Source organism: Monodon monoceros, unplaced genomic scaffold (genome assembly GCF_005190385.1).
Source record: "Monodon monoceros isolate NGI ecotype Baffin Bay Population unplaced genomic scaffold, NGI_Narwhal_1 Super_Scaffold_18, whole genome shotgun sequence".
Lineage (NCBI taxonomy): Eukaryota > Metazoa > Chordata > Mammalia > Artiodactyla > Monodontidae > Monodon > Monodon monoceros.
The window spans coordinates 34,199,748-34,218,442 of record NW_021703774.1 but is presented as its reverse complement, the minus strand read 5'-3'; the positions used below and the strand labels follow the sequence as shown (position 1 = coordinate 34,218,442).

The 18,695-nt window shown below is 46.7% G+C and overlaps 1 protein-coding gene across 2 annotated transcripts; it reads left to right on the top strand.

Moving 5' to 3' along the window:
- Positions 1–5,605: 5,605 nt before the first annotated feature.
- Positions 5,606–17,949, top strand: CUNH1orf116 (chromosome unknown C1orf116 homolog). 2 transcript variants are annotated; one of them, XM_029231271.1, is made up of 4 exons: positions 5,606–5,760; positions 11,105–11,290; positions 13,657–13,834; positions 15,192–17,949. In XM_029231271.1, exons 2-4 carry the CDS (start codon positions 11,186–11,188, stop codon positions 16,727–16,729), a joined length of 1,821 nt encoding a protein of 606 aa, XP_029087104.1. In that variant the 5' UTR covers positions 5,606–5,760; positions 11,105–11,185; the 3' UTR covers positions 16,730–17,949. The 2 variants fall into 2 exon arrangements, with proteins under 2 accessions (XP_029087104.1, XP_029087105.1); XM_029231272.1 differs by lacking the exon at positions 11,105–11,290 and having other exon boundaries at positions 5,607–5,760.
- The last annotated feature ends 746 nt before the right edge of the window (positions 17,950–18,695 follow it).

Genomic DNA, 18,695 nt, shown 5'->3' with positions numbered 1-18,695 from the left:
GGGAAATGGTTACAGTCTAATCCATCTGTCTGGCTTATAACTGTTACTATAATATAAGTATGTATTCCATGGTCCTGCATACTGCTAACAATGAATAAAATAAATATTAATATATTATACTCATAGTATACTTAATGCAAATTCTATCACAAGTGTTCCAAGAAATAACAAGTTTGAGAAGCAAAATATATTCTTGAATTGGCAATTTCAACAAATGACTTTGTGTAGAGCTATGAGGAGCTTGCTGGGAGATCCAAATATTATCCATTTATGTTCCCTAGTATTTTCCAGTATTGAATATTTGCTATAAGCTACAGTTCTTTGTAAATACTATTAAACTTGATATTTCTCATTTATTAAACAATGTTTCAATACAGATACCGATAATAATAAATAAAGAACATAAAGAATGTTAGAAGCATGTTAAGAAAGGTAATTGAAATCAGTCAGCCCATTGCCAGATGCGTTTTAAATTATTGCAATGTAAAGTATCGTCAATTGGGGGCTTTCATAATATCTCAGACTCACAGGTATATTCATAACATCAAAAAGTCAAAAACCTCTGAAACAGTCCTGATGAGCCACTGCCTACTACTTTTAAGAGTTATGCACAGTTTAATAGTATGTCAAGGGACAAGATTTGGGGAAAAAACAATAAGCAAAACTGTAGCAGTAGATGGGTTATCTACAGACGCTATCTCCAAAAAATGAATTTTTTAGGGCAAGTTTGTTAAATAAAGGACTTCAGTTTCCCAAAAGTTTATCATCAGTTTTGACATTAATATATAACTACTATACTATAATAGAAGAATTATACATAGAAAAATTTGGTGCCCTTCATGAATTCAAATTTTTCAGGGAGAGAAAGAGGACAATTACATCCTAGTGGGTTAAATCTAGAGATATGTTCATTGTGTTAAGAGATTACGGTGAAGCAGTACCTAACATCCTATTGCAGTACCTAACATCCTATTCCAAAAGGTGGTGCTTGGGCTGAACCTTGAAGGAAGGCTAAGACTAAGCCAGGAGAACGGGGTGGGAATGGGTCCAAGCAAAGGGTGCAGCCCAGTAGCATGAAAGCATGACAGTTTCAGAAAAATTAGATGTGACTTTGGTAAAGAGTATGGATGAACATGTGGTGGGGAAATGCACGTAGGCCGTTTATGAAGGTTTTTTTATGTCTTATAGGGACTTTGAATTTCATCCTGAATGCTATGAAAATACCTCAAAGTATTTTAAGGAGAGGAATGACAATTCAGGTGTGCCTCTATAAAATGAAAGATGTGAAACAAGGAACTTCTGTAGTTTCTTCCATCCTTAGTGGTCTGTGATCCTACAAATAGTGAAGTCCTGATCAGAGTAGAGAGGATGAAGAGCCGGAGACAGTTATGAGAGTGATCTCACAGGAGCTATGGGAGGATTGCTGTGAAGCATTGAGTCTGGGTGCTGCAGTTAGCTGGCATGGGGATAGAGGAGAGAGGCCAGAGGTAAGACAGGTTCCATTTTGAACATGTTAAGATTTGGCATTCCTTACGAAACCCACTAATGCTACTAGATGATCTCAGCTCTCCCCTCAGACTTTCATTAACACTGGGAAGAAAAGGACTACTGAATCCTCTAAATTTTTATGGTAGGTGGGCCAACACTGCTCTCAAAAAAGAAAAAAGGGAGAAAAAAAGCTACTCCCAGCAACTACTTAATGATTAAGTCATTTCAGAGCTTCATCCAAATCCACTTAATTACACCTTTAGTTCCCATCTAATTAGTTTAGGCTTAACACTAATATCAGTTTGGTGAGAACTTGCTGATCTATTTGATCTCTTAGTCTGGCCTATCAATTCCACAGTTTATAGGCAAGTTATAACCATCCTCGTCTGAATCCTTTCCCAACTGTTCTCTCTTTAAAGCAAGTTCTCGCTACTACTTGAAGAATAAAACCTTCCCTCTCCCCAACAGAAGTACATTCAGAGACCCAGCACGGACTACCATGCCCTACACCATGAACATAGTGGGTACCCAGCATTTCCTAGGGCTGGTGATAATACATGTTCAAAGTAACTTCATTTTTCCTTTGGAGAGGAAAAGGAAAAGAAAAGCACGGCTAGGATGTGACTGTAATATGAATGAATAAGTATCATGAATGGTTAGAGTGGAGGTCCACTGTATTTTGCAGAGTCCAACTTTATAAGGGGCCCAAAGAGGAAAGATTGACCAATGACTGATTGTGGTATATTTCGGTTTTAAGGTGGTGTGTGTGTGTTTGTGTGTAGGGGAAGTGAGTTGCCTCAATGGGGAAGTGGTACTGAGAAAGGAAATAAACTAGTTTCGGACAGTTGAGAAGATGACTGCACCACAACAGCATGCAAGGATGGAGAAGGAGTGAGGACACAGATGAGTCAGGTGGACTGGACTGTAATTAGATTCCACGGTCAGGTCATCAAATAGGAATTCATATACAAAGAGCAACAACACACACTGCTCCTCAAATGATGATCTACATCAACCAGGGAGCCTTAGTCTCTCAGGTTTCTGACTTGGGAAATCCTCTCTTTCCCCTGGTCCAGACCTCCTTCTCAATTCTCTTGGAACCTTAGAGACTTGGTATTTCTTTCTTTTTTTTTTTTTTTTTTTTTTTAGTAAATTTATTTATTTATTTTTGGCTGCGTTGGGTCTTCACTGCTGTATGCGGGCTTTCTCTAGTTGCAGCGAGCAGGGGCTACTCTTTGCTGTGGTGCGCAGCTTCTCATTGCTTCTCTTGAAAGCAGATCTTCTCTTGAAGCAGATCACGGGCTCTAGGCACACGGGCTTCAGTAGTTGTGGCTCACGGGCTCTAGAACGCAGGCTCAGTAGTTGTGGCGTGCAGGCTTAGATGCTCCGGGGCATGTGGGATCTTCCCGGACCAGGGCTCGAACCCGTGTCCCCTGCATTGGCAGGCGGATTCTTAACCACTGCGCCACCAGGGAAGTCCCGAGACTTGGTATTTCTCCAAGCCAAAAATAAAGAAAGCAAATCAAAACGAAGAAAGATTCCAAGCAAAACATTTAAAGATATGGAGAATGAAAAACACCAAATTCAGAATAGTGATTTATTTCAGCTGGGGGTGTATGTCTGTTTTGAGGAGGCAGGAAGGAGTGGGGAGCAAAGTTTGTTAGCAGCTTGAACTGTAATGTTAATGTTCTATTTCTTGAACTGGGTATTAGGTACAGTGGTGTTTTTATGCCAGAATATCTGAAATATTTCATAATTTTTAAAAAGAGATGTTAAAAAAAGGAAAGAGGAGCTTCCCTGGTGGCGCAGTGCTTGAGAGTCCGCCTGCCGATGCAGGGGACACGGGTTCGTGCCCCGGTCCGGGAAGATCTCACATGCCGCGGAGCGGCTGGGCCCGTGAGCCATGGCTGCTGAGCCTGCGTGTCCGGAGCCTGTGTTCCACAACGGGAGAGGCCACAACAGTGAGAGGCCCGTGTACCACAAAAAAAAAAAAAAAAGAAAAAAGAAAAAGGAAAGAGTAACAGAAAGATCATTTTGTCTATGTCCCTACTACTACCTGGGAAAACATAGGGGCCCTTCCTAATTATTCTACTTTTATTATAAACGGAAAAACTGTTCACAAACAAGACTGTGCCTCCTCTCATCTTTGAGGTTAATGCTCACAAGTCAATTCATTTTTTTAGCAAATGTTCAAATCACACACCTATGAAGCTTGATCAACTTCAGTGACTCCATCCATGGGTGTAACACTAGTTGCATTGAACTTCTGATTTGTAACTTCCTGTTTTGTTAGTATTATGACATCATACATGTTTGAATGACACATCAGGAAGAGAGGTCATCCTCCTTAAATGTTCGATCAGCTCTGTTATCCACATGCCGCTGATAGGGTGCTGAATTATTCCAGGCTTCCTCAAACCTCCTTTCTCCTCACTAGTCCTGCCCTACCTCTTCTGTACCTAAGCCCCAGGGTCACTGCACTTCTGCAGTGATCACATTGCAGAGACCACACAGAGAAAAGATGAAAGCCATGTGTCATCTTGTTACAAAAGACATGAATAGAGCTTCCCTGGTGGCGCAGTGGTTAAGAGTCCGCCTGCCGATGCAGGGGACACGGGTTCGTGCCCCGGTCCGGGAAGATCCCACATGCCGCAGACCGGCTGGGCCCGTGAGCCATGGCCGCTGAGCCTGCGCTCCGCAACGGGAGAGGCCACAACAGTGAGAGGCCCGCGTACCGCAAAAAAAAAAAAAAAAAGACATGAATAGCTACAAGACAGAAATGAGACAAGACAGGATAAATCTAGTTATTAGAATTAGACCTGCACATTATCTGTGTATTTCATGTTTCCTACTTGGGATTTTTCTCCAAAATAGAGGCTGATTGGCATCATACTGATAGATGGCAAGCTTGATGTCAAACTGCCTGAGTTGAAATCCCTGCTCTGCCACATCATAGCTACAAGATCTTGAGCAAGTTATTTAACCTCTTTGTAAAATTTGTATATTAATAGTGCCTACATTCTGAAGTTCAGATAAAGAGTAAATGAAATGATGCATGAAAATGCTTAGCACAGCACAATTCCCAGTGCATAGCAAGAGCTTAATAAATGTTGGCAATTACTATGTGCATTGATTTTAATTTTTCTTTCTGCCCTCTGGTATTGAGGATAACATATACCCAGGAAAAACCAGCTTCCAAGCAAAAGGCACATCTGGTGAAAGTGGCTTCCATTCCTGGAGGAAGATTCCTTCCTGACTTTTGGGTTCTTCCAACTACTCTCTTCTCCTTACTCTCTTCTGGTTGTTTTAACTACAGGTGCCAGAAATCGGCTACTGGAAGGAGATAGGAGTTGCTAAACTGGTTGGTAGCTTCTTTTGTTTTCATTTCTTAATATTCATTGCTACCTTCCACGCACAGCTAAAAGGGACCAGAGACCCAAATGACAGCACGCATGTTCCCTCCCTCAAGGCTGTCCAGTCGCTTTTTCATCAGAACAGGGACCTCTTGGGGGAGAAAATGGTTTTATTTCCCCCAGAAGTAAATGAGGCCAAGAAGGTCGTTGGCAAACTGTAGGGCAATGGTTGTCTCAGTGCCAGCATCTCTTGCCTTAGACGCCTTTTTCTGTGGTCCTAAGTGGAGTTGCTAGGATTATGAGCCGCTAGGAAAAAGCTTGAGGATGACAGTGACTCTGAAAAGCTAAAAAACCGAGTAGCAAAACTGGCCACAAAGGATTTTAACTTGCAGAACTCAGGGGAATACTTCGAGAGGGAGAAGGCAGTTATAGATAGAAAATCAAGTTTCAAACAGACACACGGAAAAGCATACTGCCTAGTGGACTGTGTTTCTTTATAACAATATATTTTTTAAATAACATGCCGACTCTCCTTCCGTCCAGTCTCAGCCCAAACCGGTCCCCCTCCTTCCAGCCCTTCTCTATTATTAAAGGCTCTTTATTGGCTCTCAACGAGGAAGGGAGGGCAAGAGACGATTGGCTAAGTGAGAGCAGCACCGCCCTGTGCCATCCCCTCCCACGCCCTCCCTGGATAAACAGCTGGAATGAAAAGTAGGGAGGGAGGGCTGGGATTGGCTGAGTGTCAGTTGCTAGGGTGGGGCGAGGCAGCGCGGATGAAGATTTTACCTGTCTAGGTAAGTCAGGGAGAGGTCAAAAGAAGAAAACAGTAGGAAGCAGGGGAAGCAGTCTCTGTCTCCGTCTCTGCCCTTTGAAATATAAGGGTATTCCTTTCCTCTCTTCAGCCCCCCGCCCAGTGAAGGTGAGTTAATTCCTAACCAACTAACTATTGCTTATTCTGCAGCAAGGTGGGGGGGGGGGGGCTTCATGGGAAGTCAGAGCTACAGAGTTGCGGGGAGCCCTTTATACACCAGGTGGGGTTCTTTCCTCTCTGTTCCTCAACTCCCTGTGTCCAATACGGGATCAAAGTGAGTTGGCAGCTTCTTGAGACTGGAGTGTCTTAGTGGAGACCCAGGCTGAGGCACATTTTTTTTTTCATCTGCCTGTTTAGGTTGGATGAGCATATTGTGCTGACAGCAAGAAAACAGATTTGTTTTAGAAATTTCCATCTCTGAATAATTGAAGTTGCATTGTGATTTTGGAAGAGAATTGTTAGAGGAGGTCAAAATGGAAAATCACCTGGGGAAGAAAAGTGCTTTGGTTTTCCATTCTAACAGGCAAATTTCTCATGGCTTTATGAACTCAATGTCTATTGTTATTTAAACGAAGGGTGCAGCGTGTGTGTGTGTGTGTGTGTGTGTGTGTGTGTGTGTGTGTGTGTTCAGTAATGGTAGTGTGATAATGGAGCTCTTTGTGGATGGGTGTGTAAGATGTGAGCTATGCTATGTTTTTGTAAGGGTGTGTGAGATTTGGTTACATTGGGAAAATGCCAGCTCAGGCTACCAGCTCATCTCTGGAAAACCCACCGATAGTCTAGTTGCAAAGTCAAGCCTATTTGAGTTCAGCTTCATTAAATTTCTGACTTTGCCTGTTAATAGACACAGGGACTGGCAAGCAGGAAGCTACTCAACTGTACCGGGGCCTCACCTACATTAATATTTCCTGGTAGCATGTTGAGTCTAGTAGGAATTCCGAGTGGGGCTCAGGCCAAAGCAGTGTGGCAGAGTCCAGAGAGGAGAACCGGACCAGTGTTGTGGTTTTGCTTTGACTTCCTTCGGGTGTCCCAGTTGGCAGTCTGTGTGGCCGGATTCCCTGCACAAGGACGCTGGGTGTAGAAATCAAGTCAGAGTAGCAAGTCAGCTCTCCGCCATCCAGCTTGTGGGGATTAACACTCTGGTCCCTAACTTCTCCCCTTTTCCTCCTGCTTCCAGAAAGAGGGAAGTGGGAAGACCCAGTGCCAGGATCCCAGGGCCTGGCACACAAGCCCTGAGTGAATATATTGGGTTTCGTCCTAGCAACTGAAGCTTTAGGCTTCATTTAGCTCAGCCCACACCACAGAACCAGTCCGCCAAGCTCACTGACTGAGGGCTGCCATACATGGCGACCTCGTCAGCAATAAAGGTAAGCTGCAGTGTCAAGCAAAGTTCTTCTGTGCACGTGATATTTCCACCCACCCTCTCCCTCAAACCCACTGGTGAAAGAGGCGATTATATCATTGCTTAAACACAAACAGAAAATTGCCCATGTGCTTGTGGAGAGGGATACACACACAGTGCAACTTTTAGTCTTCTTGGCCTTTTCCTTAGGATGTTCTCCAGCCCAAGGCACATTTTGGGTGGTCAGCAAAAAGCAGAGGCACCCGGTCTAAGAGAAACAGGAAACCTTTTTGACCACTGGGGAGAGAGCTCAGCTCTTGGAGGATATAGGAATGGGCTCACAGGAAGAGGGTGATAAGGGGGCCTCGGGTCTGTTCAGATGGTACAGAGAAGCCAAACAGGAGTGGAGCTGGAGCCCTCTTCCCACCCCACCCCCTCCAGATGCCAGAGTTCCACACGCCATTTATTTACTCTCCTCCAAGGCTTGGCTGGTTTCAGGGAGTAGTTAATATTTAATGTACCTTTGCATGGGTGGCCCCGATATAGGCTGTGCACATTGCTTAACCTGTTCCCTCCTCCCCTCAAGCTGCCCAAAGAGGTCAAGGGTTAAAAAATACACAACTCTCACCTTGAGTGTTTTGCATGCTGTTCAGGCTTCTTATCAAGTAGAAATACCTCAGGTTTCAATGGCTGCCCTGAAATAGCCCCCAAGTTTCAAGGTTGTAAAGTTGGTGGAAGGAAATTCAGACTCCAGGTCAGGTCAGACTGGTGAGGGAAGGAGAGAGTGGTGAGAAGAAGAGAAGACGTCTTTATGGTTCAGACTTTTAGGGTCAGAACACTAGGTGTGGAGATGAGGTGTGAGCACCTTAGAGCTCATTCAGCTTCAGTTTCAGGTTCAGGTTAATCTCTGCAGTGATTTCGTTGTGCCTATGACTTGAGCTTCAGTGGCATTTGGTGTCTTTTCCTTATTCTGGAAATAGCTATTGTGGGGACAAAAAGCTGGCCTGGATGCATAAATCTGAATCAGAGAAGAGTGGTCTTAGGGCTTTCAGTGTTTAGTCAGACGTGGCCAGTGGCCCTTCTTTAGGTACCCGGCCCTCTTGCCTCTGGACAGCTGCTATAATGCCCTCTAGAAGGGCTGGGAGCCACAGGCTGCCCAACAGATGCAGTTATAAATCATTTCCTACTTCCCATAGGAAGGGGAGGTAGAAAGAGCCCCAGCTTTTGCATCTGTCAAATGGAGAAAATGCCACATCCTGCCTAAGGTATCAGGTTATCTGAAAGCACTTTGTAAGCTATACCCTGGTATGTTTTTTAAAGCAGTGCTGTTCATATTGTTTCTGTCTCTTCCAGCTGCTTCAGGCCATCCTTTGTTCCAAAGTGAGAATGTGTTAGGCTGCCCTGGGAGGGAGGAGAGGCTAGCACACCACTGTAAAGTCCAAAGTGTGCTTGGAAGAACAAGGGTAGTCATTTTTCTCTGAAAGGGAAAGGTAGCATCTGCTCATCCATTCACAGAGAACATTCTACAGTGCGTCACTTTTAATAGTTACTGCCCCAGTGTAACAGATAGGAAAACTAGAGCCAAAAAAACAGACCCTTGGATCTACACTGACTTCTTGGAAACAATACCTTTGTCTTAACAAAGTTTTGCATGCCCCATGCCTATTAGGTACTCATAAATGTTAGTGTAACTGAAAGCATTGCCCAAATTCCATTAAGCCATATATTTTCTGGGAAACAAAATATTAAAAAAGAGCTTACATGGGGCTTCCCTGGTGGCACAGTGGTTAAGAACCTGCCTGCCGGACATGGGTTCGAGCCCTGGTCCAGGAAGATCCCACATGCCGCAAAGCAGCTAAGCCCGTGTGCTGCAGCTTGTGAAGCCCACATGCCTAGAGCCCATGCTCCACAACAAGGGAAGCCACTGCAATGAGAAGCCCGCGCACCGCAACGAAGAGTAGCCCCTGCTCACCACAACTAGAGAAAGCCTGCGTGTAGCAACAAAGACCCAATGCACCAAAAAATAAATAAATAAAATAAGTAAATTTATTTAAAAAAAATTTTTTTAAAGAGATTACGATAATAGGGTAGAAGCCAAAAAAGAGAACTTCCAACAGTTCAACTAGTTCTACTGTCTACTGAGTTCTACTGTCAACTCAGTAGACACTAGAACAAATGACGTTTATTCATTAGCATTTTTTGAATGCCTTCTGTGTGCCTAGGCTAACGAGAAATGGATCCTCTTTGTTGTAGTGGTCTCAACCCTTCAGAATTTTAGGAATGAGTTAGTACTTTTGGAACCTAGACAGTCCTTAATGGAGAGGCTAGCTGAGGTGACTGAACTTCATCCACATGACTTCTCACATTTCTGTTTCTTTGGGATCCTGGATAATGGGGAACTAACCTCATAAAGGAATCCCAGGAGTTATCTTACCCCATGTTGATTTATCACTGGGTTTCTTTGGTATCTCTGTCCCCTCTGGTTCTCCCTCTCTCTCCTGAGAGGCTTTGGACCCGCGTGAACTACATGTGTCTTGCCCATAATGGATCTTACCTCTTCCTTCCCCATTGTCCTGCCCCCTCCCTACCTGCCCCAGTTGAAGGAGACTCTCCTTCCAAGCAGGAAGGGAGCTCTGTGAGGCCTTGTGTTTGTCAGCTCTAGGTGGTTGGCAGACTGACTCACCCAGCACAGCCCAAACCTGACTTTGGCACTGGAAGCAATTATTGGCAGAGGCAAAAAAGACAACCCGCCTTGGAATCTAAAGCCCAAGTCTCAAGATCTCAAATAAAACCCAATTTTCCAGGACATTTTACCTAGTAGTCAGAAGGTGGGAAAGATGGTAGAAAATAAAGCATGGCATTGTGGGGAAAATATGGATTCAGAATCAGACAAAGTATACTCTAATTCTAGCTCTTCCCCCAGGTCCCTACTTGATCTTAGAACTGTCTTTTAATCTTAATTCTTCTAGAATTTCATTTGAGCATAGGAGAGTCACCTTTGGCCTTTCCAGCTCTGGTGGAGTTTTTCCCACAAACAGGAATATGAAAATCCCTGGGATTCCCTGAAGGAAGAGGGCACTACCTTCCTTTGCTATTTCTGTTGGCACGATGAACTTGAAACTGTTCTTTCCCTATGAGTTGGAGTTGGGAGAAAGCTACCTAGAACGTTGCTCTTGTCCATTTGACACAGATTAGGGAATCTCGTTGGGAATAAATGCAACATCAGGAGGGTGATATACAAGAGGGAACCTGGGTTTCCGTCAACCACTGGGGTGCCATGCACATCCCTCCCAGACCAGGGGGATGACGGTGGCTGGGGTGGGGGTCATCGTGATGGTGCTGATGATGTGGCTATGGTAGCAGCTGACTGTTACAGGGCCGTGCACTGCGCAAAGTGTTTTCCGTGGAGTATTTCATTCTATAGTCACAGAAACCCTTTAAGGTAGGTACTATTACGGGCCCTGTTCCTTTTTTTAAAAAAAAAAAGCTTTTATTTCCCTTGCTTCAGTCTACTTTGATCCGAGATGGATCTTGTCTTTTTCTTATTACAAAAACAGTAGTAGTTACTCATTTATTCTTTAAGTGTTTGCTTACTTACTACAAACTAAACTGTGCTATCGGTTCTCATTTAGTCTTACTATTAACCCTATTTAATGAAGAAAAACAGATTCAAAGAGTAATTTGCCTCGTCACAACACTTTAAATGGTGGAACTGGAATTGGAACCCAGATCCAGCTACCTCCAGAACCCAAGCTTTAACCCCTGTAATATGTAGTGTTTATAGTAATGAAAATGTAGGTTAAGCTCCCTGGTTCAGAGAAAAAAAACGTGACCAAGAGAAATGATGGAATCTCTTTTCTGACTAGACTGCCTCTCCACCACCTAAGTCTGACCTTCTGCATGTATGTAAGCCAGCTTATGCGTCCTTACATGTCCAGCTTATGTGTCCCCCTGCAGGCTGGGGATTTGGGTTTGGGTCATGGCTGAGCATGGCCCCTTCCAGCTCTCTGTTTGCTTGGTGTCCCTGCTGCCATGCTGCTCCAGGGCCTGGGCAGAGCCTTGCTGGAGCCTGGCTCAGCTCACACATGGCTTTGATTCTTCTCTTTTCAGGCCCGGCCTGGGACATTCTTCACTTCCCTTCGCTTCCCCTCTGAGAGCCCCTTTCACCACCCCTGCACCTTGCTTCAGGCGATGCCCGAGAGAGAGCTGTGGCCAGCAGGGCCTGGCTTGGAACCCGTGACCCACATTGGCAGCTGCGATAGCATGATGAGCACCACCTCCACCCTCTCTGGATCTGTACGTACTTTCTGTCTGCAGCCTGGCCCGCTCTCCGCACCCCTGCCCTGCCCTGCCCTACCCACCACCATCCTTGCTCACTGCTCCTTGTCTTTCATCTTCCTTGTCAGGGAGTGAATCACACCAGTTGGTATTCTGCCTCTGAGTCACCCCTGGTTCTACAGAGAATAGAGTGGGACAACCCCAGAGAGTAATAGGACAAATGAGAGTTTTTCCCAGTTTTCATTAGGTTGGGTGGTTTAATTGAGATGAGAGAGTGGGTCAGTGATCTGAGGTCATGGTGGAAACTAGAACATAGATCCTTGTAGCACGTGGATTCCTGAAGTCCTCTGCAAAGAACAGCGTTACTTCCATCTTTTACAAAGATCAAAGAGCACGGAGCAGTTAAGAGCCTGGGTTCTGGAGCCAAACAGATCTGGGTTCTCTACTTATAAGCTCTATGACCTTGGACAAATTACTTAATTTCTCTAAGCTTCAGTTTCAGTTTTAAGATGGGCATAATATTAATACCAAATTCATAGGGTTCTTGAGGTGAGTAAATGAAATGCATGTAAAGCACTTAGCACGTGCTTCTATGTAGAAAAGAAATAGCCTATCTGTAAGTAGAGACTGAGAATTTTCCAAAGTCACTGTGTTTAACTATTTGTGAGTGACATGTAATAAACTGTAATTTTTCTGGGCATGAATTTAAATCTCAATTCTTATAAGGTTGGTGTGACAGAGTAAATCTGTCCTATGTCCAAATGTAAGCATTCCTTTGTTATGGGTACTCATCACATACATAATAACCCTTGAGAATTTATACTTTATTGTTCTATATCCTATACGTAGAGGTATTTGATAATTTAAGGATCGTAATGATCTCTGCTGAATGTCAAAGATGTTTGGTATAGTCGGTGAGTTTAGATATGTAAAAATGAAGTAGAAAAAGCAGCACACAGCACACAAAAAACCTAAAGTGCAGACAATCTGTAGATAATTTCTTTTTAACCCTAGATGATGGGACCTCACAGACCACGTTCAGTTTCTGTTAAGCAGAGGCCAACATGAGTAGTTACATACCACTGGACACAGAATGTGACAGGGATTAAAGGTTTTCAAAGTGAATCATCCATAAAGGAGAAATTCAGAATTGGAGTTTTGGAAGACTATTTTAGTAGGAAGAGGGCAGTAGAGAAGATTTTGTTTAGGGAACCTCTGGGGTCTGCATCAAGGCTTCCAAGGGCTGTATTCGGGACTTCCCTTTACAATGTAAGCCTCCCTCAGTCAACTGACAGATGATTCTTTAAGGAGCCTGGGGAACTGGAGAAGTTATTCCAACAACCATCTCCCCTCCCCCTAAGATATTTTTAGGGCTTTCTCAAAATCTTTCCTGGACATCTGAGTGGGTCTGGAAAATATATAACTCTGAAGTATCTCCAATAATAGGAAGAGGGGTAGAGACGGCAGGAAGGGACTCAGGCCAAATTTCCTATATTCCCATCTGCCCTTTTGGTCCTCCCTTCAACCTTCAACTTTGGAGAGTGGTTATTCCATGGATCTTCCTAGCCTTGTAGAACATAGGCAGTAACCATCTGAAATGGCCTCACCTGTTCTCCCAAACACTCCTATGTGCCTTCTCATAATGAAAATTATTTATTTTAATTTCTACTTAATATTTAATACTAAGTTGCTTTCCCCTCACCCCATACCAGTTTCTCCACCTTCCTCCCTTAAGTTAATATGTGCTTAAGAAATAAATGCACACGTTTTTGAATGTTAGCCAGAGCCAAATGCTATCAAGAAAGTAAATACACAAAAGGGAAAAAAAAATCCTGTATGGAATGCATTTCAAAGTCAAGTGTAAATTATTTAGTAAATTGATCTGTGACTAGTCATGATAAATTGGCTGTCTTTCCTGTTTGTCCTCATACTGTCCTTGACATGCCAGATCAAGAATGCAGAAGTACTTTGAAAAGCTAAAAGCAATACCATTCAAGTTTAAGGTCAAATCATTATGCTGCCCATATAGTTTAGAACAACATTGGAGACATGCGAAATGAGATACTTGTCATAGGTTACACAGAAGAAGTGGAATTAGAACCTGGGACTGCTTCTGATCTTTGCCCCTAAGCATTCCACCCAGGAGTGAACAAAAGAAAGGTCATTTGCCATCTGCCTGCCCAGCTGGGTGCTACTGGGACAGCAGCCCACAGTCTCTGCCCTCCTTGGTGCCTGCAGTTTCAGGAAGCAACTCCAGCAGGTCTGCCGAGTGGCATGATGGAGAGGTTTCCAGTTCTTCAGCAATCCTTCCCAGTGCGGGGTGGTTCTCGGGCCCCGCCAGTTTCTGGGGAGCTACCTCTCACAGCGCCCTCTCCTCGCTCTAGAGTGACAGCAGCTACGACTTCCTGTCCGCTGAAGAGAAGGAGTGTCTGCTCTTCTTAGAGAAAACCATTGGCTTATTGGACACCGAGGCTGACGGTGGACTGTCCACTGACAAGTCTGGGCAAGCCACAACTCCCCGAGGTCCCCGAACACTGCCCACGACCCAGCCTGCCGCCCAGGGTAAGAGAGAGTGTCTAAAAAAATCAAAAAAGGGGACTTCCTTGGAGGTCCAGCGGTTAGGACTCTGTGCTTCCACTGCAGAGGGCCCGGGTTCGATCCCAGTTCGGGGAACTAAGATCCCCCCCACATGCTGTGAGGTCAAAAAAAACCAAAAAATAAAACCCCCAAAAAAGCAGTACATCCTCTGGCCACTCTCCGTCTTGTCTGCCCTCTGCTCTAAGGGTCACAGGCAGAAGGAGGAACAAATGCTCTCCTCTGCATTCTCATGGCTGGAATAAAGCCTTGTTGTCCCTTCAGGGAAGGAGAGATTGCCGATAAGCCAGCCTTCTATGTCTTTCTATGAAGTATCAGAGGCCTGGGAGGGAAAGGGGTTTGACCAGCACCCATCCTCTTATGGAGAGATTCTAAAGCAATATGACCACAGAGGTGAGGGAGAGATTCAGGGTGGGGTGGGTGGTTGGCTCTGGAAAAACTAAGTCAGTCTGTGGAGCTAATCTGGGTGACCCAGAGGATGAGGCTGCAGGAGATAAGAAGAGGGAAGGGCTCCCTTAACTTCAGTGGGTGACGTCTCAAGGGCCTTGTGAGAGAGTATGGAGTGGCGTTGAGGCTCAGTAGACGGGAAGCAAGATGACACGTAAGTGTGGCCAGGAGTGCAGGGCCATATGCCCCAGGGTGAGGGGGGCATTTTACTCCTGAAGACAGACCCATTGGTATCAGGACTGTGATCACTTATTCATTCATTTAGCAAATATTTATTGACAATGTGTTAGACCCTCCCTGAGATAGAGGAGGAAGTGGGGACGTGGGGCTTCCTCTGCTGCCTGGTGCTGACTTCCTGGTCCAGTGGGCCTGATACGTGTGCTTACTCACTGGAAGAAAAGAGGCCCTGTCACTCTGTGGTGTGGGGACAGCTGTGGCCATTACAGAGTCATCCAGGTGCCTATAGAAAGTGAAGGCAGAAGAAGGCAGAAGCCTGGTCCGGCAAGAGCAAATCACCTGTTGACCATGTTCAATGCTGAATGCTCCCACTGGGCTCAGTTACCTGAGGGCCCCAGGATAGCTAGAGGGACTGTCCTGAACCCCAACCAACCCTGCCTCTGTAGAGGGTTAGAAAGAGCCTGAGTCAGGAACATGGAGCTGTCTGGGGCTGCCCTTTCCCCAGCCATCATGAAACATTAATCCTTGGTTGAAGGGAAACTGCTAGTACTGCTGCCCTTTAAGAGCAAAGAAACCGCAAAAAACAAAACCCATCCATTGCTAATTAGAGATCAGAGTCTGGGAGGTGTTTTCTTTCCCCCCCCCGGCAGCAGGGTTCTCACCACGCACTCTTCTTTGCCTGTTTTCCCGACCCTCACAGGACATCCGAAAGAGACCGTTCAGCAAGGAACAGAGCCAAAAAGAGTGACTCCATTCAGCTTGTCTCATCTGCCCGAGCCTCAAAGCCTGGGCCTCAGGTCTGGCTCCTGCAGCCTCCCCAGAAATATCCACATCGGCAGAAACCAGATCCTCAGAAAAAGCACCACACAGACTAACAGCCACACCCCAGGGGTATCTGACGGGCTTGTCCCAGGGCCTGAGAAAGAGCAGGTGGGCCAGAGCAGTGAGCCCCCCCAGGCACCGACGGGCCCCCGGGACGCTGCCCTTGATCTGGACAGGGCTTTCATCCCCCCACCAGAGGCCTTCCGGGACACCCAGCCAGAGCAGCGTGGGCAACGCGGCCTGCCCAGACAGCCAGGGGAGCTGAGTCCCAGGCCCCAGGTCCACACATCACTCAGCCTCCAGCAAAAAAGGGAGACCACTTCAGAGGCCATGTCCCAGAAAGCCAGTGAGGAAGGCTCAACCGGGGAACCTGGACAACCTCGGCCTCCTCCAGCTGTGTCCTCTCAGAATGCAAAAGCTGAAGATGTTCCTGTCCCATCAGAGGGGGGTCCAAATGCCCGGCTGGCTCCCCTCACAGCCCCTAAGCCACGGAAGCTGCCACCAAATATTGTTCTGAAGAGCAGCCGGGGTGGTTTCCACAGTGATCCCCAGAACCGGCTGTCTTGCCACTCGGAGGCTGGCCCTGGAGACTCAGGCCCCACCTCGTCATCACTGCAGGAGCAGAGGAGAGCACGCAGGGAAGCGCTGGAGAAGCTGGGGCTGCCCCAGGACCAAGATGAGGCCAGCACCCACTTAAGTAGGCCCTCCATCAGGCTCAGGGAGACTCGCACTCAGGCCCCTTCCCCGGCTCCGCCTGTGGTTCCAGCTCAAGTCTCAGCAGCGACAGGAAAGGCTCCAGCACCTGCACCAATGCGGGGACCTTCTCCAGTGAAAGCTCCGGGTCCAGCTCCAGCTCAGCCATCTTCTCCAGGCAATGTTTTGGTTCCTGCCCAGGAACCCACTCCAGGGAAAGTTCCAGCTGACAAATCCATGCCTATTCCTATCCCTAAGGCCCCACAGGCAAATAGTCCCCTCACTCAGCCGAAGCCAGACTCTGGGCTGACTCTCCAGGAGAGCAGCATCCCTGGCCTGAGACAGATGAACTTCAAGTCCAACACGCTGGAGCGTTCAGGCGTGGGGCTGAGCAGCTACCTCTCAGCAGAGAAAGATTGCAGCCCCAAAACCAGCACCTCTCTGGGAAAAGGCTCCTTCTTGGACAAGATCTCACCCAACGTCTTGCGTAACTCCCGGCCGCGCCCGGCCTCCTTGGGCACCAGGAAGGACTTCGAGGGTATCCAGGTGGGCAAGTTGGCCGACCCGGAGCATGAGCTGGGTTCCAAGCGCCTGTCTTACCAAGGACAGAGCCGTGACATGCTGCCTCGATCCCATTGTGTCAGTGTCAAGATCTCCCCAAAAGGCGTGTCTGATGAAAAAAGAAGGGAGGCTCTCAAGAAGCTGGGCCTGTTGAAGAAGTAGGCACTGGCCACCAGCACCCCCACACAACGCCTCCCGCACCCCGTTATTCGAGAAGAGACCCAGGCCTCCACTTAGTCTACCCCCCCTCACAAGTCAGGGGCTGGGCAGGGGTCAGCTTCTCTGCAGTGTCCTCTCCGAGGGAGAGATTGGAGCACACATTTATATTCAGAGTGGCTGTACCAATGAGTGCCTGCGTGAACCACCCTGAAGATGATTTCCACAGGAGGGTGTGTGTGCGTGTGGTATAGGCTGTGTCTATCACTGAAGCTGTTTATATGACACAGAGTCATTGCTCAGAATTCCTCACTTGTTGGAAACTTTCTTACATCGGGTAGAGCTCAGCCAAGCCAGAACTGAGTGCAGAGGGGTGGCTAAGCCTGAGAAAAAAAAGTCAAATGGGACAATGGATGTACCCGTGACAGTAGGCAAATGCAGGATCCCATGAAATGTGGGTCTCCCAGAACCCCTGCAGTGGGTGGAGACTGGCACAGACCTTGCTGGATCCCCCTCTCACTTCTGGCCTCCCGGATAGGGGCCTGCGGCCAAGAGGAGTTGGTTTGTCTGTCCCTAGTCCCAAGGACGAGACACATCCCCGCCACTAAAAACTCTTGGTTGACTGATACCAGGAGAGCTCTTGCTGGCCTGAGAAGTCAGGATGAGTGCCCACACTGTACACCTCCACTGGAGAGGACTTTGTCTGTGGGCTTGTTAAATTCAGTAATAAACTACGGTGGTCTCTGGCTCTGATGTGCCTATCCTTCCTGCTCCGGATCTCAGCCTGCACAGTGACCCCAGGGCTGGGCCAACAGTGAGATGGGAGCCCAAGCCCAGAGGCTTTGTAAATACCGAGGGACTCTTACAGGCCTTTGTCTACAGGATTGCAAGTTGTTTTTTGATTTCCTCAATTCCTATGGAAAATCAGCACAGTGCATTCTCTGCTAATTATTCATAGAATATCAGAGCTGGGAGGGGCCTTAGAGACGCTCTAGTCCCACCCTGTTGGGGAAGGGAAGTGACTCATCGTGGTCACTCTGTTGTTTAGTAACAGAACTGAGATCAGAGCTGGAGCGCCTGATGCCGCTCCCATGCCGCATGCCCCTCCCCTCCAGCAGTCCCTTTGTCCCTCCACTCAGCATCCTAAGGAGTCACCAGCAAAGGTCCAGCCCTAAAGCTCTTCAAGGTCTAAAGTGTCTTCCGAAACATCAGAGATTAAACGTTGTTCAGGATCGTATTTAGTGTTGTGGGTTTTTACTTAGTTTGGGAAAGTAGCAATATTATAACTCATTTTTAATCCCAAATTCCCCGACCAAGTCATGCACCTTGAGCACATGCTGGAAGAGCGTACTGTGGGTAGGTGGTGTGGGCTTGTGAATACAAGCCTGGAGATCAGACATGGCTGGGCGTGACCCCTGCTTCCCCTTAAGAAATTAATGTTATTCAGAGACGTGACCTGGTTGGAGTCCAAGGTCCCCAGATGTGAGGGGCAGATAAAGGGAACCGGGTTGAAAAAGTGCCCTTTAGGTCTGCTGAGCGTTTCTGGGCTGTGTCCTTAGGGACCCAGCACATCAAGGATCAGTATCTCTGCAAGTGGTGAGGAGGTTAAGGTAAGGACAACAAATGGCTGCGCCCTGCTATGGCATGTGGGATGTGGTTGTGACAGTTTCTATGTACACTCTCACACACACACCCAAAAGCTGATGCCTTACTCCTGGCCCTGGGTGAGGACCTGGCCTGTCACAGCCAATAGGGTCACCCATGACTGTCTGAGCCACATCTTATCACAGACACCCCCCAGAGAGAGAAGACCCCCCTCCTGCAATACTGGTCAGACATGCTGTATTTGGTTGGACTGCTTCCCAAGACACAACCTAAAGAATGCTCACTTTATTATTTATTAATTTCCCTGATAAATAGGGAAACTTGGGGCCAGCTATAAAGTAAGACTTGGTAGGAATCTGGGGCCTTG